At 46.2% G+C, this 22,016-nt stretch overlaps 1 protein-coding gene across 1 annotated transcript; it reads right to left on the bottom strand.

Annotated features, from left to right (window-relative positions):
* Positions 1 to 90: 90 nt before the first annotated feature.
* Positions 91 to 21,959, bottom strand: LOC111587297 (zinc-binding protein A33-like). Its single transcript, XM_055007950.1, has 9 exons — positions 21,651 to 21,959; positions 5,798 to 6,258; positions 5,189 to 5,324; positions 5,003 to 5,098; positions 3,401 to 3,634; positions 3,096 to 3,308; positions 3,024 to 3,048; positions 2,752 to 2,927; positions 91 to 998 (listed from the first exon to the last, which is right to left on the bottom strand). The coding sequence occupies exons 2-9, from the start codon at positions 6,229 to 6,231 to the stop codon at positions 636 to 638; spliced, it is 1,677 nt and encodes a 558-aa protein (XP_054863925.1). The 5' UTR covers positions 6,232 to 6,258; positions 21,651 to 21,959; the 3' UTR covers positions 91 to 635.
* Positions 21,960 to 22,016: the final 57 nt, after the last annotated feature.

The raw sequence follows: 22,016 nt of genomic DNA, 5'->3' as shown, positions 1-22,016 counted from the left end.
AACATTTTGTACTTTCCAGAACCTTATACTTAGCCTAAATTTCTTTCTCATAAACCCAGAAAACATCCCTAAAATGAGCCATTGCCATCCTTGCTGATGAAAAGATATTTTTATTTAAGTGTAATATAACTGCAGACCAGCCTGTATTACTTAAATACCCTACACAGATGATTTTCAGAGGCGAGAGAGGACAGTTCTGTCTGGTCAAAACACATGAAGAAATTAATTGTATAATGCTCTTATATGCTGGTATCATTTAACAAAGCCTGAGCTCATTATATGTTGAATGCTGGTAAGAAAGAGTAGGTCAACTGCAGAGAATTAGTTGCATTTATGTCTAAAATCTGTGTTTAAATATATTCTGATCTTCATCTCAGTTTCCGTTATGAACAAACACAATCTACTTCAACTCGCAAATCAATGTGTTTTTCTCATCCACACTGAATACATCATTCAGACATTAACAGTATAGGCTGGAAACTATATGTGTACCCCTAAGCTCATGACACAGCAAGGACAACAACATTAATTGCTCTCACTCAGATAGTTTGCGTTTGCTGTGCTGCTGATCTCAAAAAAAAAAAAAAAAAAAACACACAGTGTGCCATCATCAGAGGGAAAATGATCCGGGTCTTTTACTTGACTGGAGTGATCACCATCGGAAAGTTATTCCCATCCGTGTGCGTGCAGGTGTTAAGATATGGGAGCAGTTTCTTCTTGGGAAACTTGCAGCCAGTGAACGAGTAGATGTGGGTTTTCATCCCAACATCATAAAAGCAAACCTCTCCCTCCTCATGGTCTACAAACACCCCGACCTTCTTGATGGTCTTGGAGGCATCGAGCTCCACGTGATTTTGGTCACAGGCTTTCAGGTTCTTCCCATCTCTCAGCGTCAGGATGACGTAGCCATTATCGAGACCGACTTGATACAGGCCTTTCCTGTCCACTGTTTCCAAGGCAACCCCAATGTCCCACGATGTCATACCTTCCACTTTCACCTTTGGACAAAGGCAGAAGAAGTTTTGGTGACAAATAAGAATGTCAATTATACATGTAATAAGCATGTTTCCTGCATTTGGGCGCAAACCAGGAGTATAGCAAGACATACAACAAAAGAATCGCAAAGATGCTTGTTGTCTTCTTGCTGAGTCTTATGAAAAAGATTTTCTAGTTGATTCTCAGTTTGTCCTTTGAATGACTTTTCATTCATTTGAGTAACTAACTGTTGTTCTCATATAACAATAAAATTGATTTATGTGTTTCATCTGCAAAATCCAATATGAACGATTGACTGTTGGGAACTTTTACTTGGATGGTAACCACTACTTCTAGTTGTTGAGATGTAACTACTTCAAAAAAGTCTTGGCCCACCCAGAAAAAAGGGGTGTAATTACCATTTTGGAGCATAAGTGTATAGGTGGCACCTCGAGTTAAGGAGTTTAGATATGTCTGGATGTTGTTTACGAGTGATGGGATGATGGAGCGTGAGATGGATAGATGGCTTGGTGCAGCATCTACAGTAATGTGGGAGTTGTACTGGACTGTTGTGGTTGAAAAAGGAGCTGAGCTGGAAGGTTTACTAGTCAGTCTACATTCCAAACCTCACCTGTTCACCTGAAAGAAAAAGATTGTGAGCACAAGCGGCCAAAATGAGATTCCTCTGTAGGGTGGCTGGGCTCAGCCTTAGAGATAGAGTGAGGAGCTCAAACATTCGAAGGGATCTCAGAGTTGCTGCTCTGTCCTGTTGAAAGGAGTCAATTGAGGTGGTTTGAACGTCTGATTGGGATGCCTCCTGGGAACCTTCCTTTGGAGGTTTTCTGAGCGCATCCACCTAGGAAGAGACCTGGGGTAGAGCCACAACTCACTGGAGGGATTATATATATCTAATCTGGAATGGGCACACATATGATTTCCCTGGGAACTGGAAAGTGTTGCTGGGTAGAGGAAGGTTTGGAATGACCTGCTTCATCTCCTGCCCCTGAGACCCGACCCAGGATAAGTGGAAGAAAATGGATGGATGGATGTGTTCTATCAGTGTCTATGAAAACGATGTTTGAAGCAATCAAAGAAAAAATAAAAGGCACACTTTGAGCTGGAGTGCTGGAGGGACAATGCACCGGTCCACTGAGCAAAGGAGGCAGAAGCAGTCAAAGGTGTGCGTTGAACTGCTGAACCATGAGCCTTACTTACCCAACCTTTGAGTTGTATCCGTTTCTTGAACTAAAATCTCAATTGCATCCATCCATCCATCCATCCATTATCTATACACTGCTTAATCCTCACTAGGGTCACAGGGGGCTGGAGTCTATCCCAGCTGACTCGGGTGAAGGCAGGGGTCACCCTGGACAGGTTGCCAGTTGTCGCAGGGCCACATATCGGGACAAACAATCACACTCGCATTCACACCTACAGGCAATTTAGAATAATCAGTTAACCTCAGCATATTTTTGGAGTGTGGGAGGAAGCTGGAGTACCCGGAGAAAACCCATGCATGCAGGGACCAGGGATCTTCTCGCTGTAAGGCAAAAGTGCTAATCACTACACCACTGTGCAGCCTTCTCAAGTGCATGTTCACCATTTTTAAAATGTTGTTGAAGTCACACTTTGTCTTGTCATGTTGTCTGGTGAGGCCGAGAACTTTTTGAAGTACTACCATGTATTTTATTTAGCTCAGGACTGATCAGAAAAATTCTAGAAGATTGCTGTTTGAATTAGAAAACAAAAAAAACATGAAAATGAAATACCACTGACCTCAAAGTAAAAGGCACCGGAGGAGTAGCCTTCTTTTCCCAGCACACCAAGTAGAATGTCAAACCTCTCTGGGTTGTCCGGCACTTTCTGAGTCAAACCTCCATTTCTCACTTGTTTCCCATCACTGGAGACGATGAGTTGATCGTTTGCTGTATTGGAGTCCAAAGTTACATCCACTGACACGAAACAAAAAGACAACAGCAAGTTAAGTTTATACTTCTTGATAAAAACTAGAGAGTGCCTGATGTATTCTTTTGTCATAAAAGTTTTACCTGCATATTTTTGAATTCTCTTTACCTCTGCATGGACATTAAAGAATAAATGTTAGAAAAATAAGGAACTCATGCTGAAATTAAGGTGATAAATATGTAAAGAAAATATTTTAACTTATCCTTGCCTTTTCTAACAATTTTTTTCGTCTCATTTTGCATCCTGTTGTGAAGTTCGAGGAGAAGTTTACTGACTCCATTTCTCACGCTCGCCACTGCTGAATCACTGTAGATGCTGATCTCTGACCAGTTCTTAGTAGTCGGTGGCTCACTCAGAGAATGCAGACTCTAGTGAAAAATGCAGGATAAATATTTAAGCTACTGCGCTGGATGCAAGAATGCAACAAGAAATGAATGTGCAGATTTTGGTTGTGCAGGACCTGTAGAAGACGGATGTCGTCTTTTATCTGGGAGAGATGATCCAGTTCATCTTTTCTGTCCTCCAGTTCAGAGATTTCCTCTTGAACATTGTCTTTGATAGTCTCGTTGCGACTTTCACTTTTGCTATGCAGCAATGTGATCGCTGACACAAGTCGCGTCTCACTTAATTGTACTGCTTCTTTGATGTGAGTGAAGATCTCCAGGACGTCCGCAATGTCTGTTGTGGTGTTCTCCTGTGGTAGAAATTTGCTGTGCAGTCTTGTTACATGTACTCAAGTTGGCTTTACTTTAGCATTTTTATTTCATGCAAGTGTGCAGCTCCAATACAAATCAGTGGGAAATATTGAGCTTATTTTTAAATATATTTTGTCTTTATTTGGCAGCTGCAGTTAAGCTGTTGAGATTTTAGATACTAAACTACCTCACAGCTGACACAAGTTTACACACTGATACATGAGTAAGGTGTTGTGAATGAGCTGTGGCCGACTGCAAGCACAGCACAGACTCTGAAGTCAAAAGATGGAGCAGAAACCACATCAATAGTTTGGATCGGCAGCAAAATTCAACTGGAATCCTTTCAAGCTCAGGTTTTGGAGGAGGGTCTTGCCAAGCAGGCAAGTTAAGCTTAGATTTCAAAATAAACTGTGATTTTTATGCGCAGGCTATTTGTTGTTTTAATAGTGTTGGGAGGCATGACAGCTCGGAACTTTTTGTTGGAAACTTTCAGATTTTCCAGGAAGCTTTCCTGAAAACTTTTCTTGAAGGTGTCTTTCTTCCAGAATTCCAGGAAATGTTCTAGAAGTTTGCTTTGTTTCTTGGAAACCTTCCTGCAATTTATCCTGGAAACTTTTACTCTTTATTTTTGTAAACATCCTTGGAAACTTTCCTGGTAACTTTCTCTCTTCTCTTCTTTCTATTTTTTTCTTGTAAGTTTTCTAATTTTCTTGGAAACTTTCTTGGAAATTTACTTTTACTTGAAAAACTTTACAGGAAAGTTTCTTTCTCTTTCTTCCTTTCTTTCTTTCTTTCAAACTTTCTTTCTTTCATACTTTTTTCTTTCTTTCAAACTTTCTGACTATTTCTATCAAATTTTCTTTCTTTCTTAAACTTTCTCTCAAACTTTTTTCTTTGTTTCTTTCTTTCTTACATTCTTTCAAACTTTCTTTCGAGAACTGTTGTCTATCTGGACAAACAACTACCTGGAAACGTCACTAAAAGCAGTGAAGATCCAGTTTCAGGCCAAGAAACCCAAACAGTGAGCTGAGATGTGAAGCAGCTCTGTGGCTGATGATGAATGCTTTTCGAGGTGTTTCTACTCGGTACTCACACTGAATAGTCATATCTGTCATGATCTTCAGTTTGGTTCAGTGATTTCCTGTTTTATTTTGAAATGATTCCTGTCCTTGTGCATTTCTTGTAGTTTTACTTCCTCTCTCTGTCTATTTGCCCTCATTGCTTTCACCTGTGTCTTGTCTCTCCATTTAATTCTTTCTGTATAGAATGTCAACTCCCCCAGTTTTCTGCCTTGGTGTTCTCTGACCAGACTCTCCTCCTTAGTCTTTCTTTGATTTGTTGTTTGGATTTCTGTGGACTTGACTTACCTGACTGAGCTCCATTGACTCATCAACTGCGCTCAATATCTTTCTCCTGTCCTTGATCTGCTGCCGCAGTTCAGAAAGTTCTCGGTCCACCTTGGCCTGGGCACGCATGTGTAACCATGTGAGTAATTCACATTTCATGTTCTTAATATGTGCAGCTGTTACTTTAGTTGAGTTTCACCATGTTACCTTTTTCTTTCCCAAGCGGTTCTTCAGAGGGACACACTGATGGTCTTTGTGGTTGGATTTGATGCACAACACGCACACACAAGTCAGGTCACTATGACAAACCAGTTCCAGAGGAGCTTTGTGCTGCTTGCAGAGCCTGTTGGTGAAACAAATGTTTAGGATGTATACAAAGACATTTAAATATCATATATAATATTTAAATATCAGCACAATAGTATGATAACAGACTCACGTATTGCCTCTTGATACATCATTAAGATAAGATTTTCTTTAAGATAAGAAATTCTTGTGCCAGATATTGCTCAGAAATAAAAAATAACATGTTAAATTAGGGCCTAAAAAGTAGAAACTCAATAAGATTTCAGTATGATGCATTACTGAAATAAAATAAGGGCAGAATACACATGATAATGAGAAAAAATTAAATGTTGCACCTCAAAAATGGGACAAAAATGAAATGTTGCGCTGGCAATGCAATGTAAATGTAATGTCATATGACAGTTATCTATCATACATCTCATGTCACTATAACGTCTTATGAATAATGTTGTAAAAGTGCACAATAAGTCCTCACTTTTGAGTGCACCAATCACTCAGTTTGTAGCTCACCTGTCCTTCAGTCGGCTGACAGGATCCAGCATCTCATGACTCTTCAGCTTTTCGTCATCTTGGTGAGGTTTCACGTGTTCAGAGCAGAAAGATTCCTCACAGAGCAGACAGGACTTTACTGCCTTCACTTTCTTCTCCTCTCCAGCACACACATCACACAGAATATCTGGCGTTTTGTGGGTCTGGTTGGTCTCCTCCGGGGAGGTTTTTGTCTGTTTTTGCCCGATCAGATCTCTGAGCAGGACGTTCACGCTCAGCAGCGGCCTTTTGTTGAAGGTTTGCTTGCAAAGTGGACACTGGATCGTGTCTAATGAGTCCCAGTAATTGTTTATACAGACTTGACAAAAGTTGTGTCCGCAGGGAGTGGAGACGGGCTCGGTGAAGTCGTCAAGACAAATACAGCATTTAAACATGGACTGCTGAGAGGTGGCCATGGTGTGTGTCGCCTGGTCAAATAGGATCTGGACAGAGAGGAAAAAACTTGATGAAATTATTACATCTAAGCACGACAAAGGCGAGCATGACATTGCTACAAGAGTAGTAAAGGCAGCGTGTGCACAGGAAGTTGAGCCATTAATACAAAAATAAGTCCAATAAATAGAGAATTAGACATAACAGCTTCCATATGGATAATGCTGTATGTGTGCAGGTTTGCTCTCAGCTTGTCAGTGAGTCAGTAGGCTTCATAAAAGGACTTACGTTTATCAAAGTCACTTCAGTAAATGTTTTCACGACGACAGCGGTTAGTTTCACTTTCACTTTTCCCGCAGCGCAGCACTAAAGAAAACCGTAAACTTGCTGTTTTATGTCTATTTTAGCGATCTTTAGCAGATAAATGTGCCGATGTTAGTTTAGTATTTTGCTAATTCTGAGGTTAATGAGTTTAAAAACCCTGTTTAGACTTCCTGCTCCAAAAGATTCACATGAACACCCTCTCTGTGCTGTGTGAGTCTAAACCAGGAACTGAGAGTTGATCAACGAAAACGAATAGGTTTAAAATACACATTGTGCCATAAAATATAGTCAGATCAGCTTCAAGTGAAAGCCTCCGATTGATTATACTTGCTTTATGGAACAGAAATAACAGAGCAGGAAGACAGATTAAAACAAACAAGACAATCTTAGAATCATACAGAGATAGGAGTAACATATAGATGCATAAAGGTACTACATGAATAAAGTTAAAACTGAAGTAACAAAGTTTTAAAAAGTGAACATATTTGTCCATAACTGCTCACATTAGTCTCGGGGTTCTTCTGTTTGTCCTCAGCGACCTTCTCTACCTGCTGCTTACATACAACAGGAAGAGGAATGTCACCTGACTGCTCTCTTCATTTTTTGTTTTTTTTTTTTGTTTGTTTTTTTGTTTTTTGTTTTTATTGCTCTTCAGCCATTCTTTCACAAAAGCTGCACTGAGAAATCCCTTGAACGGCATTTTGAAAGCAAAGGAACCACAGAGGACACATGGAAACAACCTGTGACAGTCCCACATGTTGCCTTACAGGATTTTTTTGTTATATCTACATGCATCAGGGCTGACATTCCTCAGATTACATGTCACCAGTCAGATACAATTTACTTTCAGGGGAAGCATTTCTTTTCAACTTGGCTACTTTTTGATGTGTGACGGAAACTTTTTAGTTCCCCATATGACCATCACAGTGTGACTCTACCATTTCAAATCCTTTAAACACTTCATGTTAAGGAAGTACAGTACAAAACCATATTTTTTTCTTTTCGAAATGAAAGATAATCAAGATTTCTTTCTGCTGTGTGGCACGGATGGTTAATCAAGCAACCAGAAAAGGAATAAATAAAATCACATGATTTCTAATTCTTCATAAAGGTCAGTAAATCTAGGACATGATAAAGTGCGCAAGAAGTTAAGGGAACTGAAACACTACACAGACATGTACTTTAAAATAAGATTTCAAACCAAGCAGCATCAAGCCAACGATGTTTGTGTTGTTTCATGTAAACAGCTGAAGTGTGTTGTGTTACTCTAATGTTGTACATCAAGTAAATAAAACTGTTCATGGAGACATCAACGTAACGTTTAGACAACCTAAATCTGATGAAACCAGCAACATTACCTTTCTGTGTTGTCAGCAGTCCTGAATATCTGCTGAGTCTCTGATGTTAAACTGGATAAAACAGTAAATCCACTCAATAATAAACATTGATTGACTGATTCACATGTTGTACGTCTTACTGCAGTGTAGACTGGAAAACTAAACACCCAAAATATGACCAAAATAAAGACTGACACGACAGTTAAATAGAATATTCAAACTGCAGCACAGATAAGCAAAATAAATCCTCTCCCCTAAATGTGAAGTGACGGCAGGCCTTTCTGTCTATCAGTGCTTGGAAAACTATCACTTTAAATGAACCTCTGCTGTTGATGCTGATACTGTGATGTCTGTCTTCATCTCAGGTGTCTCATATTCACTGAGGATCTTCTGAGTGAAGAAATGAATGGACGACATCCTCAGTGAATCATTTCCTGTTTAGCTTTCACTTACAGAAGGACAGACCAACTCTTTCAGCTGTTTATTATTCTCTGTTTTTTGCTTTCACATGTTCCATTTATTGCCTTTAACTTTGTCTTTACTTTTGTAGCATAAATACAATACAGAGTACATGTTGCTGTCATTTCTAGCAGAAATGCAGTATTTAAACATTCATTGTTACCTTTACTGCACATTTAAAAACTACATTATTTAACAATTCTGAACTAGAAATATGTGTAAATGCATGTAATAAATGGAGGAAATAATGTGTTGCCCAGCTTACAGTGAAGTGTAAACACTTAAGTCACAGGACAAGTTGTATTATAAAGAGAGGAGCTGAATCTGTGACTTTATTGTTATTACTGGGAGGATGAGGAGGACGTCAGTGCTGCTCTTCCTCACAGTGATGAAGGAGAAAACACTCTTCAGACAGCCACAGCTGGATGTTCATGTTCTCTGGAGCTCTCAGTTCACATCACATGTACAGGGTGGGCCATAAGTTTCCTTACATAGAAAATGTAAAATGCATATTTTTTTATGTTTCAGATACCCTAGAAGATGTGTTTGACGCTATCTTTGGGGGCAGTTGAAGGCCATGGTGTATCAGGTGAAGATACGAGTCATAAATCATCTCAAGGAACGTATCACCAGCACCATTACAAGCACAACTTCAACTGTGCTGATGCAAGTTTATCAACAGTGGAAAACATGTATTAATATGGTACAAAACAATGGCAATCATGCAGAGCACATAATATTTTTAAAAAATGGTTGTCCAACACAAAATGTTTATTTTTCCTATGTATAGAAACTTATAGCCCACCCTGTAAATGTTCCCAATGATGTAAACCAAGGCTGGAAGGAAAAGACGGTGAGGAAAAGATCTACAAGGTTCTTCCATTCCAACTGCTGGAACATCAAATAGAGTGAACACAGCAGAATATGAATATAACACAATAGAGTGTTGTGTTTTTGTCCTATTTTTTTGATCTTATGGAAATGTTTGGTTTCCTGGTTGAGACCAAAGAACATTTTACTGCCTTAGATGGACAATAAACTTTGTTCTTCTTTTTTCTATTCCAGTGTATTTTGATGGGAGTTGTAGAGAAAAAGGAAAAGATACTCGCTCTGATTACATGAGGTCCACACATTTATTTATCATTAACAGTGTTCTGTGGAAAAGCATTAATGTAGATGCCACAATAGCTACGTCAGTCTTTCTTGAGCAGTCGTTGGGTAAAACATGTTTTCATGAGTCTCTGTTCAACTATTGCACAAGTGAGCAGTTGAACAGTCGGTTCAAAGAACAGCAATAAAAGCACATGTATGTTTCCTGACCAAAGGACAAGCTGAATGTAAACGTACAGGGTTAAAAAGTGTGAAGCGACTCCTCCACTTCTGTTCGTCTCTGACAGACACAGACACACTGTGTGACAGCAGCTGAATGAAGTCTTTCCACATTGACTGTCTCTCTTGTATGGACACGTGATCAGGGCGGAGCTGGAGCGGCAACATCGTGCCTGGAGAGAGATTGGCTGATTCTACCTGGCACTACCTCGAGCAGTAAACACAAAGTACCTGAGAGAGGGATACGTTGATGTTCACCTGATCATGTCTCTGTAATGCTGGTGACTTTTAAAGAGCTCATGTTTTACATCTTACTTTGTATAGATAATATTGTCTAGAGAACATGGCAATAAATTCAGGGGCCTTTATTTGTAGCAATGACATGACAACGCAGCTGAAAATTGTTCACAAATATATCAACAGTGGCATTTTCAGCTCCCCCCACTTCCTTCTGTGAACCTCTGTCTCAACTCGGTGTGTCTTGCCAGGGAAGGCTGCCTCTCAATCGTCACTGGCTGTGACGGAGGAATCCTTTTTCCTCATTTTGGTCCTGGCAGCGAGGCTCCAAGAACACTTGCTGTAAAAAGCAAGGCTCCAACTCCACCCATAGCTAGTAGCTGCCACGTTCCACCTCCAGTTTATGTTGGCTGCGAGGCTGCACTTGAACTCACGATAGGTGGCTGCGAGGCTGCTCCTCAGCTCACGGTTGGTGGCTGCGAGGCTGCACTTGAACTCACGATAGGTGGCTGCGAGGCTACATGTCAGCTCACGGTTGGTGGCTGACACGTTCCACCCCCAGTTTCTGTTGGCTGCGAGGCTGCACCTCAGCTCATGGTTGGTGGCTGCGAGGCTACACGTCAGCTCATGGTTGGTGGCTGCGAGGCTACACGTCAGCTCATGGTTGGTGGCTGCGAGGCTGCACCTCAGCTCATGGTTGGTGGCTGCCACGTTCCACCCCCAGTTTCTGTTGGCTGCGAGGCTGCACCTCAGCTCATGGTTAGTGGCTGCCACGTTCCACCTCCAGTTTATGTTGGCTGCGAGGCTGCACTTGAACTCACGATAGGTGGCTGCGAGGCTACATGTCAGCTCACGGTTGGTGGCTGCCACGTTCCACCCCCAGTTTATGTTGGCTGCGAGGCTGCACTTGAACTCACGATAGGTGGCTGCGAGGCTGCACCTCAGCTCATGGTTGGTGGCTGCGAGGCTACATGTCAGTTCATGGTTGGTGGCTGTGAGGCTGCACCTCAGCTCATGGTTGGTGGCTGCCACGTTCCACCCCCAGTTTCTGTTGGCTGCGAGGCTACATGTCAGCTCATGGTTGGTGGCTGCCACGTACCACCCCCAGTTTCTGTTGGCTGCGAGGCTACATGTCAGCTCATGGTTAGTGGCTGCCACGTACCACCCCCAGTTTCTGTTGGCTGCGAGGCTGCACTTCAACCCCCGATAGGTGGTTGCGAGGCTGCACCTCAGCTCATGGTTGGTGGCTGCGAGGCTACATGTCAGCTCATGGTTAGTGGCTGCCACGTACCACCCCCAGTTTCTGTTGGCTGCGAGGCTACATGTCAGCTCATGGTTGGTGGCTGCCACGTACCACCCCCAGTTTCTGTTGGCTGCGAGGCTACATGTCAGCTCATGGTTAGTGGCTGCCACGTACCACCCCCAGTTTCTGTTGGCTGCGAGGCTGCACTTCAACTCCCGATAGGTGGTTGCGAGGCTACACATCAGCTCACGGTTGGTGGCTGTCACGTTCCACTGTAGTGGAACTTCAGGAATCCTGTGACCTTTCATGTTAGCAGTGAAGTCTCTGTCCACATGAGAATATGTACTTCTAAATGAAAATCTTATTTCCAGGTCACTTTTATGTGTGAAAAGTTCGGAACGGCACACCCATTTTTTTTTTCGGAAACACAACATTCGAGGGAGGGACATTTTCGGCTCCACCCACTTGTTGCTGTGAGCCTCCATCTCCAGTCAGTGTGGACTGCGATGGAGGACTGTTCTAACCTGCTGCTGACTTTGATAGAGGGCAACTTCCCCGTGTTAAAGAAAATCCAGAACAAGTGCTTAATAAATGATACAATTATCAATTCTGATCCTAAAAAACTGGATCACACTGAGCTCTCCCATGGACAATGAAGGATTACAAACACGGACACCAGTTGACATTCCACTAACAGTGTGGAGTAAAACATGTTTTCATGAGTCTCTGTTCAACTGTTGCACAAGTGAACGGTTGAACAGTCTGTTCAAAGAACAGCAATAAAAGCACATGTATGTTTCCTGACCAAAGGACAAGCTGAATGTAAACGTACAGGGTTAAAAAGTGTGAAGCGACTCCTCCACTTCTGTTCGTCTCTGACAGACACAGACACACTGTGTGACAGCAGCTGAATGAAGTCTTTCCACATTGACTGTCTCTCTTGTATGGACACGTGATCAGGGCGGAGCTGGAGCGGCAACATCGTGCCTGGAGAGAGATTGGCTGATTCTACCTGGCACTACCTCGAGCAGTAAACACAAAGTACCTGAGAGAGGGATACGTTCATGTTCACCTGATCATGTCTCTGTAATGCTGGTGACTTTTATGGAGCTCATGTTTTACGTCTTACTTTGTATAGATAATATTGTCTAGAGAACATGGCAATAAATTCAGGGGCCTTTATTTGTAGCAATGACATGACAACGCAGCTGAAAATTGTTCACAAATATATCAACAGTGGCATTTTCAGCTCCCCCCACTTCCTTCTGTGAACCTCTGTCTCAACTCGGTGTGTCTTGCCAGGGAAGGCTGCCTCTCAATCGTCACTGGCTGTGACGGAGGAATCCTTTTTCCTCATTTCGGTCCTGGCAGCGAGGCTCCAAGAACACTTGCTGTAAAAAGCAAGGCTCCAACTCCACCCATAGCTAGTAGCTGCCACGTTCCACCTCCAGTTTATGTTGGCTGCGAGGCTGCACTTGAACTCACGATAGGTGGCTGCGAGGCTACATGTCAGCTCACGGTTGGTGGCTGACACGTTCCACCCCCAGTTTCTGTTGGCTGCGAGGCTGCACCTCAGCTCATGGTTGGTGGCTGCGAGGCTACACGTCAGCTCATGGTTGGTGGCTGTGAGGCTGCACCTCAGCTCATGGTTGGTGGCTGCCACGTTCCACCCCCAGTTTCTGTTGGCTGCGAGGCTGCACCTCAGCTCATGGTTAGTGGCTGCCACGTTCCACCTCCAGTTTATGTTGGCTGCGAGGCTGCACTTGAACTCACGATAGGTGGCTGCGAGGCTACATGTCAGCTCACGGTTGGTGGCTGCCACGTTCCACCCCCAGTTTATGTTGGCTGCGAGGCTGCACTTGAACTCACGATAGGTGGCTGCGAGGCTGCACCTCAGCTCATGGTTGGTGGCTGCGAGGCTACATGTCAGTTCATGGTTGGTGGCTGTGAGGCTGCACCTCAGCTCATGGTTGGTGGCTGCCACGTTCCACCCCCAGTTTCTGTTGGCTGCGAGGCTACATGTCAGCTCATGGTTGGTGGCTGCCACGTTCCACCCCCAGTTTCTGTTGGCTGCGAGGCTACATGTCAGCTCATGGTTAGTGGCTGCCACGTACCACCCCCAGTTTCTGTTGGCTGCGAGGCTGCACTTCAACCCCCGATAGGTGGTTGCGAGGCTACACATCAGCTCACGGTTGGTGGCTGTCACGTTCCACTGTAGTCGAACTTCAGGAATCCTGTGACCTTTCATGTTAGCAGTGAAGTCTCTGTCCACATGAGAATTGGTACTTCTAAATGAAAATCTTATTTCCAGGTCACTTTTATGTGTGAAAAGTTCGGAACGGCACACCCATTTTTTCGTGAACCAGCCTACCTCAGCCACATATCCAACTGGCACTTCACCTGCTAGCCCCCAGCCCACTAGTTTCCCCGCTAACTCCGAATCCACCCCACGTTGTGTTAGAACTGGTGTTCTTAACCTTCAGTTGGGGAGTAATCACGGACAAGCACCCCCATCTGATCACCCCTCATATCCTGTTTCCCCTGGCCCCCTGGACGATGTTTGCAGCAAGTCTTCTTTTGAGGGGACCCGTCTCGCCTTCAAGCCTAGCTCTGGTCGAAAGCGGGGTCCCCGACACCGGAGTCCCCAATCACCTCCAATCTCCATTTCCTCTAGCGACCTGTGCTCCTTCCTGCTCGATAGAGCCCTTGGACTGGACAATTTCCACCCCAGTCAGATCAGTTCCCCACCTGAACCTGGACCACAGTACCCTGACAAGCCACCCTCCAGAAGGTCTTCCAGAAGGAAGAGAGATTCCAGGAGACCCCGGACCTCACCACCGCCGAGCGCCACAGAGGTCCCGCCGCCGCTGAGCGCCGCAGAGGTCCTGCCGCCGCCGACCGCCGCAGAGGTCCCGCCACTCCCCAGCGCCGCAGAGGTCCCGCCGCCGCCGAGCGCCGCAGAGGTCCCGCCGCCGAGCGCCGCAGAGGTCTCGCTGCTCCCCAGCGCCCAGACCTCGCCGCTTCCCAGCACCCAGACCTCACCGCTCCCCAGCAGCCACCGAGGTTCTGCTGCAGAGTCCCATCTCCTGACCATCTCCGAGGGGGTCGACGCTGTCGATGCCGCCTCACCCGTCTCCGAGGGGGTCGACGACGCCGCCTCACCCGTCTCCGAGGGGGTCGACAACGCCGCCTCACCCGTCCCCAAGGGGGTCGACGACGCTGTCGACGCCGCCTCACCCGTCCCTGAGGGGGTCGACGCCGCCTCACCCGTCTCCGAGGGGGTCGACGCTGTCGACGCCGCCTCACCGGTCTCCGAGGGGGTCGACGCTGTCGACGCCGCCTCACCCGTCCCCGAGGGGGTCGACGCTGTCGACGCCGCCTCACCCGTCTCCGAGGGGCTCGACGACGCCGCCTCACCCGTCTCCGAGGGGCTCGACGACGCCGCCTCACCTGTCTCCGATGGGGTCGATGCTGTCGACGCCGCCTCACCCGTCTCCGAGGGGGTCGATGACGCCGCCTCACCCGTCTCCAAGGGGGTCGACGCTTTCGACGCCGCCTTACCCGTCTCCGAGGGGGTCGATGCTGTCGACGCCGCCTCACCCGTCTCCGAGGGGGTCGATGACGCCGTCGACACCGCCTCACCCGTCTCCAAGGGGGTCGACGCTTTCGACGCCGCCTTACCCGTCTCCGAGGGGGTCGATGATGCCGTTGACGCCGCCTCACCCGTCTCCGAGGGGGTCGACGCTGTCGACGCCGCCTCACCCGTCTCCGAGGGGGTCGACGACGCCGCCTCACCCATCTCCGAGGGGCTCGACGATGCCGCCTCACCCGTCTCCGAGGGGCTCGACGATGCCGCCTCACCCGTCTCCGAGGGGCTCGACGACGCCGCCTCACCCGTCTCCGAGGGGCTCGACGACACCGCCTCACCCGTCTCCGAGGGGGTCGACACTGTCGACGCCGCCTCATCCGTCTCCGAGGGGGTCGACACTGTCGACGCCGCCTCACCCGTCTCCGAGGGGGTCGACACTGTCGACGCCGCCTCACCCGTCTCTGAGGGGCTCGACGATGTCGCCTCACCCGTCTCCGAGGGGCTCGACGACGCCGCCTCACCCGTCTCCGAGGGGCTCGACGACACCGCCTCACCCGTCTCCGAGGGGGTCGACACTGTCGACGCCGCCTCACCCGTCTCCGAGGGGGTCGCCGACGCCACCTCACCCGTCTCCGAGGGGGTCGACGACGCCGTCGACGCCGCCTCACCCGTCTCCGAGGGGGTCGACGCCGCCTCGAATGAGCCTGGGTCAGCTGACGAACCCCCTGGCCAAAAGACTATTGAGCCTGGGTCAGCTGACCAACCCCCTGGCCGAGAGACTGTAGAGCCTGGGTCAGCTGACCAACCCCCTGGCCGAGAGACTGTAGAGCCTGGGTCAGCTGACCAATCCCCTGGCCAAGAGACCGTAGCGCCTGGGTCAGCTGACGAACCCCCTGGCCAAAAGACTATTGAGCCTGGGTCAGCTGACCAACCCCCTGGCCGAGAGACTATTGAGCCCGGGTCAGCGGTCAGCCTCCCCGGCCCAGAGACTGTTGGGCCCATATCAGCTGACAGCATCCCAGGTCCAGTGACTGTTCAGCCTCAGTCTGCTGACCAACCTCCCAGCCAAAAGACTGTGACTGTGTCAGCTGACAAAACCCCTGCTCCTGGGCCTCCAGAGGGGTCCCGCCTTCACCTGATCCGGTTCCCAGGCCGGCCTCCAGCCCGGCCTACAGAGGGGTCCCGCCTTCACCTGATCCGGTTCCCAGGCCGGTCTCCAGCCTGGCCTCCCGAGGGTCCTCGTCTCGTCCGCCGCCGCCGGCCTCCCGAGGGGTTCCGCCTCCTTCGCCGCCGCCGGCCTCCCGAGGGGTTCCGCCTCCTTCGCCGCCGGCCTCCCGAGGGGTTCCGCCTCCTTCGCCGCCGGCCTCCCGAGGTGTTCCGCCTCCTTCGCCTCCGGCCTCCCGAGGGGTTCCGCCTCCTTCGCCGCCGGCCTCCAGAGGGGTCCAACCTTCGTCAGTCCCCAGCCCGGTCTCCAGAGGGTCCTCGTGTCGTCCGCCGCCGCCGGCCTCCAGAGTGGTCTCGCCGCCGGCCTCCAGAGTGTTTTCGCCTCCTCCGTCGCCGGCCTCCAGAGTGGTCCCGTCGCCTCCGTCGCCGGCCTCCAGAGTGGTTCCGCCACCTCCATCACCGGCCTCCAGAGGGTCCCCGTGTCGTCCACCGCTGCCGGCCTCCAGAGTGGTTTCGCCGCCGGCCTCCAGAGTGGTTTCGCCGCCGGCCTCCAGAGTGGTTTCGCCACCGGCCTCCAGAGTGGTTTCGCCTCCTCCGCCGCCGACCTCCAGAGTGGTTTCACCGCCGGCCTCCAGAGTGGTTTCGACGCCGGCCTCCAGAGTGGTTTCACCGCCGGCCTCCAGAGTGGTTTCGCCGCGGCCTCCAGAGTGGTTTCGCCTCCTCCGTCGCCAGCCTCCAGAGTGGTTTCGCCTCCTCCGTCGCCAGCCTCCAGAGTGGTTTCGCCTCCTCCGCCGCCGGCCTCCAGCAGTAAACACAAAGTACCTGAGAGAGGGATACGTTCATGTTCACCTGATCATGTCTCTGTAATGTTGGTGACTTTTATGGAGCTCATGTTTTACGTCTTACTTTGTATAAATAATATTTTCTAGAGAACATGGCAATAAATTCAGGGGCCTTTATTTGTAGCAATGACATGACAACGCAGCTGAAAATTGTTCACAAATATATCAACAGTGGCATTTTCAGCTCCCCCCACTTCCTTCTGTGAACCTCTGTCTCCACTCGGTGTTTCTTGCCAGGTAAGGCTGCCTCTCAATCGTCACTGGCTGTGACGGAGGAATCCTTTTTCCTCATTTCTGTCCTGGCAGCGAGGCTCCAAGAACACTTGCTGTAAAAAGCAAGGCTCCAACTCCACCCATTGCTAGTAGCTGCCACGTTCCACCTCCAGTTTATGTTGACTGCGAGGCTGCACTTCAACTCACGATAGGTGGTTGCGAGGCTACACTTCAGCTCACGGTTGGTGGCTGCCACGTTCCACCTCCAGTTTATGTTGGCTGCGAGGCTGCACTTGAACTCACGATAGGTGGCTGCGAGGCTACATGTCAGCTCACGGTTGGTGGCTGCCACGTTCCACCCCCAGTTTCTGTTGGCTGCGAGGCTCCACTTGAACTCACGATAGGTGGCTGCGAGGCTTCACCTCAGCTCATGGTTGGTGGCTGCGAGGCTGCACCTCAGCTCATGGTTGGTGGCTGCGAGGCTGCACCTCAGCTCATGGTTGGTGGCTGCCACGTACCACCCCCAGTTTCTGTTGGCTGCGAGGCTACATGTCAGCTCATGGTTAGTGGCTGCCACGTACCACCCCCAGTTTCTGTTGGCTGCGAGGCTGCACTTCAACTCCCGATAGGTGGTTGCGAGGCTACACATCAGCTCACGGTTGGTGGCTGTCACGTTCCACTGTAGTGGAACTTCAGGAATCCTGTGACCTTTCATGTTAGCAGTGAAGTCTCTGTCCACATGAGAATTGGTACTTCTAAATGAAAATCTTATTTCCAGGTCACTTTTATGTGTGAAAAGTTCGGAACGGCACACCCATTTTTTTTTTCGGAAACACAACATTCGAGGGAGGGACATTTTCGGCTCCACCCACTTGTTGCTGTGAGCCTCCATCTCCAGTCAGTGTGGACTGCGATGGAGGACTGTTCTAACCTGCTGCTGACTTTGATAGAGGGCAACTTCCCCGTGTCAAAGAAAATCCAGAACAAGTGCTCAATAAATGATACAATTATCAATTCTGATCCTAAAAAACTGGATCACACTGAGCTCTCCCATGGACAATGAAGGATTACAAACACGGACACCAGTTGACATTCCACTAACAGTGTGGAGTAAAACATGTTTTCATGAGTCTCTGTTCAACTGTTGCACAAGTGAGCAGTTGAACAGTCTGTTCAAAGAACAGCAATAAAAGCACATGTATGTTTCCTGACCAAAGGACAAGCTGAATGTAAACGTACAGGGTTAAAAAGTGTGAAGCGACTCCTCCACTTCTGTTCGTCTCTGACAGACACAGACACACTGTGTGACAGCAGCTGAATGAAGTCTTTCCACATTGACTGTCTCTCTTGTATGGACACGTGATCAGGGCGGAGCTGGAGCGGCAACATCGTGCCTGGAGAGAGATTGGCTGATTCTACCTGGCACTACCTCGAGCAGTAAACACAAAGTACCTGAGAGAGGGATACGTTGATGTTCACCTGATCATGTCTCTGTAATGCTGGTGACTGAGTCAGTCGGTGCAGCCTGTGAGGGAGGGCTGTTCTAACCTGCTGCTGACTCTGACAGAGGGCAACTTCCCTGTGTTAGAGTATTTTCAAATTATTTTAGCTAAATCTAGATACCATAAATAGCTGCAACCTTTGCTTTTTATTGCAATTGTTAACTTTTAAATGGTTTAAAATGTAAACAACTCTTTATATATTTTATTACGGAATTGTCTCAATCCTGGGTTCTCTGAAGATGGGAGTTGTAATCAAGTTTGTACACGTGTTTAATTTCAAAATGATTGTCATTTATTTATAATCATTGCCTTAGGCCGTGTGCTGTTTATTTCCTGCTTTATTTTGACATGTGTGACTTTTTTTCTTTATTTCCTGTCTCAGTCTTTTTTCCTTCCATTTTGATTGTCCTCATCTGGTTCACCTGTGTCCTGTCTCAGAGTTTTGCCGTCCTTCTGCCGCCCTGCTGGATTCCTGTCTGTTTTGTTTTGCTGTTTGCTGCCCACTTGTTTAGTTTCCTGTTTAATCTCCACCATGTTCCATCCTGACTACACAAGTATGCGCAATGTGCTCCTCGTGTTTACCAGGTTTGAGTTTTTGGTTCTCTCACTGGTTTTGTGCTTTTACATTTGGATTCATCCCTTTTTGAGATTCACATGAACTTTTAGTTTGGAGTTTTCCTGAATCCTCAGCAGCTTTCTGTTTGCTCCTCTGCCTTTGTAACTGCCATGTGTAAAAGAGCACCACATTTACACACAAGTCTCTAAATCTGACAAAAACAATGCATAAATCTCTGCCTTTGAGTATACACACAGATTAAGCTGTGAATATACAGAGTTTTATGCATCTGGCACCAGAATTGTATAATTTTGTGGAATGTGATCCCATCATTTTAATTCATTAGCAGTTCTCCTCCCAATAGCAGGTAAGATTAACATTGTCTAAGGTTAAATTGTAAGCAGATTTTAATATACAGTCCCTTCCTAAATGTAGAAGTTCTGCTGCATTTTGTACACCTAATATTCAACTCTTTGTCTATACTTTATGTTCCAATATTACCATATTAGACTTTCATTCACTGCCTTTACGGCATTGTGCCATTATCATGTGGAATAATTGAACAAATATGGTTTTAGATGCTTTTACAACCACTTCTAATCATCATAATCAGATTTCCCTTTACATTATCTTGCTTTTTCATGATGCACTCTTTTGTTTCGCCCCATGTGAGATCATCAGATGCCTCAAAATGTTAATGTTTTCATTCTGGATTTGCAGGAGCAGCTGAGAGAAAACTTTCAGAGACGAAAACCAGAAGCAGCCAGAAGGCCAGGAACTGAGAGTTGATCAACGAAAACGAATAGGTTTAAAATACACATTGTGCCATAAAATACAGTCAGATCAGCCTCAAGTGAAAGCCTCCGATTGATTATACTTGCTTTATGGAACAGAAATAACAGAGCAGGAAGACAGATTAAAACAAACAAGACAATCTTAGAATCATACAGAGATAGGAGTAACATATAGAAGCATAAAGGTACTACATGAATAAAGTTAAAACTGAAGTAACAAAGTTTTAAAAAGTGAACATATTTGTCCATAACTGCTCACATTAGTCTCGGGGTTCTTCTGTTTGTCCTCAGCGTCCTGCTGCTTACATACAACAGGAAGAGGAATGTCACCTGACTGCTCTCTTCATTTTTTTTTTTTGTTTTTTTTTTGTTTTTTGTTTTTATTGCTCTTCAGCCATTCTTTCACAAAAGCTGCACTGAGAAATCCCTTGAACGGCATTTTGAAAGCAAAGGAACCACAGAGGACACATGGAAACAACCTGTGACAGTCCCACATGTTGCCTTACAGGATTTTTTTGTTATATCTACATGCATCAGGGCTGACATTCCTCAGATTACATGTCACCAGTCAGATGACACAATTTACTTTCAGGGGAAGCATTTCTTTTCAACTTGGCTACGTTTTGATGTGTGACGGAAACTTTTTAGTTCCCCATATGACCATCACAGTGTGACTCCACCATTTCAAATCCTTTAAACACTTCATGTTAAGGAAGTACAGTACAAAACCATATTTTTTCTTTTCAAAATGAAAGATAATCAAGATTTCTTTCTGCTGTGTGGCACAGCAACCAGAAAAGGAATAAATAAAATCACGTGATTTCCAATTCTTCATAAAGGTCAGTAAATCTAGAACATGATAAAGTGCGCAAGAAGTTAAGGGAACTGAAACACTACACAGACGTGTACTTTAAAATAAGATTTAAAAACCAAGCAGCATCAAGCCAGTGATGTTTGTGTTGTTTCATGTAAACAGCTGAAGTGTGTTGTGTTACTCTAATGTTGTACATCAAGTAAATAAAACTGTTCATGGAGACATCAACGTAACGTTTAGACAACCTAAATCTGATGAAACCAGCAACATTACCTTTCTGTGTTGTCAGCAGTCCTGAATATCTGCTGAGTCTCTGATGTTAAACTGGATAAAACAGTAAATCCACTCAATAATAAACATTGATTGACTGATTCACATGTTGTACGTCTTACTGCAGTGTAGACTGGAAAACTAAACACCCAAAATATGACCAAAATAAAGACTGACATGACAGTTGAATAGAATATTCAAACTGCAGCACAGATAAGCAAAATAAATCCTCTCCCCTAAATGTGAAGTGACGGCAGGCCTTTCTGTCTATCAGTGCTTGGAAAACAATCACTTTAAATGAACCTCTGCTGTTGATGCTGATACTGTGACATCTGAAAACGCGTATTAATATGGTACGAAACAATGGTAATCATACAGAGCACATAATATTTAAAAAAAAAAACAAAAAAACGGTTGTCCAACATAAAATGTTTATTTTTCCTATGTATAGAAACTTATGGCCAACCCTGTAAATGTTTCCAATGATGTAAACCAAGGCTGGAAGGAAAAGACGGTGAGGAAAAGATCTACAAGGTTCTTCCATTCCAACTGCTGGAACATCAAATAGAGTGTACACAGCAGAATATGACTATAACACAATAGAGTGTTGTGTTTTTGTCCTATTTTTTGATCTTATGGAAATGTTTGGTTTCCTGGTTGAGACCAAAGAACATTTTACTGCCTTAGATGGACAATAAACTTTGCTCTTTTTTATTCTATTCCAGTGTATTGTGATGTGAGTTGTAGAGAAAAGGGAAAAGATACTCACTCTGATTACATGAGGTCCACACAGTTACTTATCAGTAACAGTGTTCTGTGCAAAAACGTTAATGTAGACGCCACAGTAGCTACGTCAGTCTTTCTTGAGCAGTCGTTGGGTAAAACATGTTTTCACAAGTCTCTGTTCAAATGTTGCACAAGTGAGCGGTTGAACAGTTGGTTCAAAGAACAGCAATAAAAGCACGTATGTTTTCTGACCAAAGGACAAGCTGAATGTAAACATATAGAGTTAAAAAGTGTGAAGCGACTCCTCCACTTCTGTTCGTCTCTGACAGACACAGACACACTGTGTGACAGCAGCTGAATGAAGTCTTTCCACATTGACTGTCTCTCTTGTATGGACACGTGATCAGGG

Source organism: Amphiprion ocellaris, chromosome 23 (genome assembly GCF_022539595.1).
Source record: "Amphiprion ocellaris isolate individual 3 ecotype Okinawa chromosome 23, ASM2253959v1, whole genome shotgun sequence".
Classification (NCBI taxonomy): domain Eukaryota; kingdom Metazoa; phylum Chordata; class Actinopteri; family Pomacentridae; genus Amphiprion; species Amphiprion ocellaris.
Note: the sequence above shows the minus strand (reverse complement) of the source record. Positions and strands in the feature narration are given on the sequence as shown.